Here is a 5938-nt window from a genome sequence, read left to right on the forward strand (position 1 = left end):
TAATGTTTAAAGTTCAACGATCCATGTTTAAAAATACGGAGAAAAAAAAATTGATTTGGACTTAGTTCACTCTCCAACCTTTCAAAAAAACCAAAATGAGGGTTTAATTTTACAGTGAGATATATAGTGAGATAACCAAGTGTGACTGAGCATATTCATCAACATTCCTTTAAATCTACTTATAAGGTTATTATTGATGATTGTAAATTGTAAATTAGTTCATTTAATAATATTTTAGTTAAGTTGAAGAACAAATTAGACTTTTCCATCTAATTAAGTTATCCTTAATTGTCTCACTCTCCTATCTTCTAAACATACATGAGATAACTTATCTTGTTTTTTTTATTCATATCCCACCACCTATATCTCCTCTAACAAACCCCCCCGTAAAGTTATATCTAGAATGGGTGATATAAGATATGAGGATAACTTATTTGTATAAAAAAAAATCTAATTTGTCCCTTAAATTATTATTTATTCTATTTGATGTGTTATGAAAATTCAGTAGAATGTTTCAAATATTTCTCAAGTTAATTTTAATTTTTGAACTTTTATAATAGCAAGTTTGTCCATATGTTATTGTAGTATCAATATATGAGTCATTTAAATTTGGATAATGGTAATATAGTAAAATGAATTGTTTAAGCCATGTCAATATCCTACATACTAAACATGAGATGTTAAGAGGGTTTTTACTACCCAATTTGAGGTGTTTAGTTAGACAGCATTTTATAAAAGTAGGAAATCTTTGCTTTTTAGAAAAGTAATTATTTCAAAAAGGCAAACAAGAGCCGAAACCAATAAACAGAAACAACAAACAGAAAATAGTACCTTTATCTCTATCCTTGTCCCAATCCCATAGAATACCAGTTTATTAATTTGAAGACACTTCTGTTTTATTAAAAAATAATTTATTGAGTGGAATAATTGAGAAGGGCAATGATTTTTTCTTTGATAACAAAAATAGAGCAATTTAATAGAGCCACGTATCTACAAAAAATGAGTGTCATGGGTACAGGAGAGGACGAAAGAAGGAAATTTCGTGGAAGATTCATAAGTTCCTATAATAAGAGTAGCCACCTAAGATAGTTGCTCATTCCATTCCATTTGAAATAATTCGATAATGGCTTCAATGCAAGAAACGTGGTTGGAGAATGGAAATCTGAAAGGTCTAAGTAGAGAGGTTAAACATGGCCGAACTGCTCATAATATGTCTTCCTCTTCCCTTCGCAAAAAATCTGATCTGACTCTTGTATCCAAACTCCGATGTGAAATGCTTAGAAACTTTTTGGCTAATCTTCAAGAAGTGATATTAGGGACCAAACTTTCTGTTCTTTTTCCTGCTATTATACTTGCCATTGTTGCTCATTATTACAATTTTGGTAGAGTATGTTTCTTCACTCCCTTTTTTTTTTTAGGGTTTACTGTTTTATCCAATTCCAAGTCTAGTGATTAATTTATATGAATTATAAATGCAGCCATGGGTATTTGGATTGAGCTTGCTTGGACTTACTCCTCTTGCAGAAAGAGTCAGTTTTTTGACTGAGTAAGTCTCTTTGTCTGTCTATATATTATTCTATTTTGTGAACAAGAATTGACACTAGTCTTTTTTTCTTCCTTATAAATTGCAGGCAAATTGCCTTCTTCACAGGTCCAACAGGTATACATTTATTCAACTTCACTTATTTCATTCTACAAAAGCCTTTGTCTGGAAATGATTCGGGATCTGCTACACAAATTCTCGAACTCCATTCTGTCCTATCCAATGCTATATTCTCCTCCAATCAATAATAACACCCTCCTCCAATCCAAATTTACTTAGATCTATCCCTACCCCTAACCCCTCACCACTTATTTCATTCTACCTTTCAAAAAAAAATGCCAACCAAGACCTTAATTTCTCAAAATAAGCATTATTAGCAGAAACTGATATTTTCACAGTGTAAGTGACGTCATTCAGTTCAGCATCTTATTATTATTGTAGATGAAACGGTTTGTTTCCGTAGTTATCCGATCAGCTGTTGAGTGCACTTCACATGTAGATGAGATGAGGACATGACGTCTAATATTATTTAGAACAATTCCTTAAAATCTATTCCTATTATGAAATAAAATTATATTCCACATGATACCAACCTGCAACTAACACTACACTTGCAATCTTCAAATCTTAAGGGACCACATTTTTTTAATTTATTCCTTTTGTTTTTTTTAACAGTTGGAGGATTATTAAATGCAACATGTGGGAATGCTACTGAGCTCATAATAGCTATATTTGCACTCTCCCAACACAAAATAGAAGTGGTCAAGTATTCTCTATTGGGTTCCATTCTGTCCAACCTTCTTTTAGTTCTTGGCACATCTCTCTTCTGTGGTGGGATTGCTAACATCTCAAGAAACCAAACTTATGATAGAGTAAGTTCATTTCATTATATTATATATCTAGATACTTAATTATATATGTATGCTAATTATGTCATTATTGAATTAATGAACAGAGACAAGCAGATGTGAATATCATGCTTCTATTGCTAGGACTATTGTGTCACATGCTACCATTGTTGTTCAGAATTTCTGGAGATTCTTCTGCTGTTACAGATGTACCTACACTCCAATTGTCCAGAGCCAGTAGCATTGTTATGCTTATTGCTTACATTGCCTACATCGTTTTCCAATTATTTACTCACAGGCAATTGTTCGAAGCAGAAGAGGTGATTCTCTTTTCTTTTCTCTTACTAAATCAAATGGAATTTCGAGCTTTTATTAATGTATTGATTTGTTAGGAAGAGGACGGGGATGATGTTTCGGAAACACCAGTCATTGGATTTTGGAGTGGAATGGCTTGGCTCGTTGGAATGACTGTTGTCATTGCTTTGTTATCTGAATATGTAGTAGCAACCATTGAGGTAATTATTGCACAATACAAACTAAATTCACAACTAAACTATATTGCACGGAAACCAGTTATTTCTAAAACATAGCCGGGAACTTAAATAGAAATGGTTATGAAATGTAAAAGTTTCCGTGCAACATAGCATAGCATCCAAAAGGTCCATAGATTGAATTCATAAATACTAAAAAGGAAAAATAATAATTAAAAATGCCCCTCCAATTTCTTTTCAGGATGCTTCTGAATCCTGGGGCCTCTCTGTGAGCTTCATTAGTATTATCTTGCTACCAATTGTTGGAAATGCGGCAGAACATGCTGGAGCAGTCATATTTGCTTTCAAGAACAAGTTGGTAAGTTGAATTTTTGTCTGTTATACACTTCTCAATGTCTTATTCTTGAAAAGTTTCCTAATGAATTTTCAATATTATCTCAGGATATTACCTTGGGCGTTGCTTTGGGTTCGGCAACTCAAATTGCGATGTTTGTGGTAAGCAATCATTCGTTTTGAATTGAATGGTTCGGACATATTCACTTATAACTTGAGAGGTGACTCATGAAATTTGAATTCAGGTTCCATTGTGTGTGATTGTTGCTTGGATAATGGACATTCAGATGGATCTTAATTTCAATCTCCTTGAGACCGGTACTCTTGCACTATCAATAATCGCCACAGCCTTCACTCTACAGGCAAGATGATACACATACTAATCCATTTTCGGAATTTCTGAAACAAAAATGCACTTGTGTAATCTAAAATTGAGTTCATTTACAGGATGGTACTTCTCATTACATGAAAGGAATGGGTTTGTTGCTATGCTACTTTGTCATTGGAGCATGCTTTTTCCTATCCAAAACCCCACTCAGTAAGCACTTCAAACATGATTTTATTCAATATTTGATTACAATCTTTAATCAAGCCAATTAACGGATAACATAATCTTTAATTTTATTTTATTCATTCACAGCACACCCTAATGGAAATGGCATCAATTTAAGAGTCAATCCAGCAACAGGAGTTCTTGCAGCTTAATTTAATAGGTGACTTGGGACTCTTCTCCACTATATTTTGAAGCTACTCAATTAACTATTGTATATGAAAATTCTCCATGTAATATATATGAATGCAGATTTGAGGCTGTGAAGTTGATTTCGTGGGTGAAAGTTAAATTCAAATAAATATGCATTGATTGGATGCATTTGTGATTCTTTAATTTCATTTCATGGATGGATCAATGTGACTCGCCTCGCCTGTGCCGAAAGCAAGCATTTTGTATATCTGGTATGGGAGAGAAAAATGGAAGATCTTATTAAAAGACTCATACCATGCTGCTTTATGAAGACAGGCTACAGCATATATATTGTCATTTTATGTATATGGTCTGATAATCTCATGCTCATAACAGACTAGGAATGGGATATATCTGATCCATCACTGGGCTCTTTGTTGTGATTTTTATCAATAAATTAAATTATTTATAATGTTTTTGTTTGGGATTACATTGTCTATGAGATGAAATGATTGATGAGATCTATTATAAGCAATTTAATAACAAGCTATAGATCAATTAAAGTTATAGCTCGAGTGATAAGGGTTTAATTCACTTAAACCACAAAGTAAAAGTTAAAAGTTTCAAAATCTAAAATCCAAATAGTTCTAGACTCTCATGTGAAAAGTGAGTAAGTATTGCAAAGTAAGATCCTTTAGAGGGAATTTTTATAATTTGATTAGAAATAAGTTGATTTCTTTTTTATTAGGAAATAGTCCTAAACGAGGTAGGATTTAATAAAAATAAGAGGAAAGTGCTTCTGCTCGCGAGCTTCCTAAATAATTTAGGATGTCGGTTATCTTGATTAGGAAGGAATGGAGCCTTTTGAGTGTGAATATAAAGTGTCTTGTAAATTTGGGGAAGATCCGATTAGTATCCACCTAGGTTGTATCTACCTAGGTTGTATCTTTTGTGCTCAATTATGAATCTAAAAGTTGTTTACTTATGTTATAAAAAACTCTTCATAAGTCTAATATAGATTTTTAAGGCTAGTTGAGTTGTTTTTCGCTTTTCAAGAGATGCGCCTACTAAGAGGATCTTTTGCATCCTTTAAGGCTCTACCACGTATATGAAATCTAGTTTATAGAGAGATTAAGCGATCATTACTCTCTACCGAGTATATCTCCTTTAAATATGTAAGACAAAAGTAAAAAAATAAATATTGTGGTTTGATCGGTTTGCAAAAACAATCATCATGTTTTAAAAGTTTGCAAATAGAGTTTGTGCTTTTTGCAACTTACAAACTTAATCATTTTTTAAAAAATTGTCGTTGTGACTATTTACCCCAAAAAAGAATGATTTGACATGCATAAAACTTTCCATTGAAATAGGCCTTTTTGCTTGTGACACTAAATCTAAAAGAAAGCGGACAACCTTCCTACTATTCCTCATTTCACGGATCGGAAAATGCTTAGCGAGGCCCGAGGCTAAGGTAATTCAAGTGGGGGAGCCGTGTTAGGCTTTTTGGTGTCGCCATATCTTGCTGGAGGCAGATTTCAATAGACTGGTAAAAAACTTTTTTTTATAGAGTGTAGACCAATTCCGGAACATATGCCTGTATAGGTCAAATACAATACCGAAATTCGTCGAAGAAAGTCGAAGAAAGAAAAAAGAAAGAAGAGACTCAATCCCAAGTACCCGTATACGCTACCTTCCTTGATCGACTCTAGAAAGTCATTTAATAGCAGATAGACACAAGTTAAACCATCACACGAGAGCAAAAAAGAAGGCGGAGGTTAGAAAACAGTCATACGAATGGTTGCCGACAGGGCGGATTTTACTCGGCACAACCTAACGATACATCCAATACCAACAGAATCTTCAAAGTAAGTGGAAGAAGAAAGTCAGGATAGAAGGTTGTTTAAGAAGAGAGAATCGTTGCTTCAGAAGAGTCATTTTTCTTTTCTTTGATAGATTTATTCATATCAGACACGAACTGAATTATCCATGCACTTAACTGAAGTAATGGCAGTGGAACTCATTGCCTCTTTCCAGGAAAAAG

At 33.5% G+C, this 5938-nt stretch overlaps 1 protein-coding gene across 1 annotated transcript; it reads left to right on the top strand.

The window, feature by feature from the left end:
* The first annotated feature begins 1085 nt into the window (after positions 1–1085).
* LOC136205621 (vacuolar cation/proton exchanger 3-like) lies at positions 1086–4387 on the top strand. Its single transcript, XM_065996299.1, has 12 exons — positions 1086–1387; positions 1479–1546; positions 1632–1660; positions 2219–2415; positions 2499–2711; positions 2784–2906; positions 3124–3240; positions 3324–3377; positions 3461–3577; positions 3663–3753; positions 3856–3928; positions 4018–4387. Exons 1-11 carry the CDS (start codon positions 1124–1126, stop codon positions 3918–3920), a joined length of 1338 nt encoding a protein of 445 aa, XP_065852371.1. The 5' UTR covers positions 1086–1123; the 3' UTR covers positions 3921–3928; positions 4018–4387.
* The last annotated feature ends 1551 nt before the right edge of the window (positions 4388–5938 follow it).

This window comes from Euphorbia lathyris, chromosome 9 (genome assembly GCF_963576675.1).
Source record: "Euphorbia lathyris chromosome 9, ddEupLath1.1, whole genome shotgun sequence".
Lineage (NCBI taxonomy): Eukaryota > Viridiplantae > Streptophyta > Magnoliopsida > Malpighiales > Euphorbiaceae > Euphorbia > Euphorbia lathyris.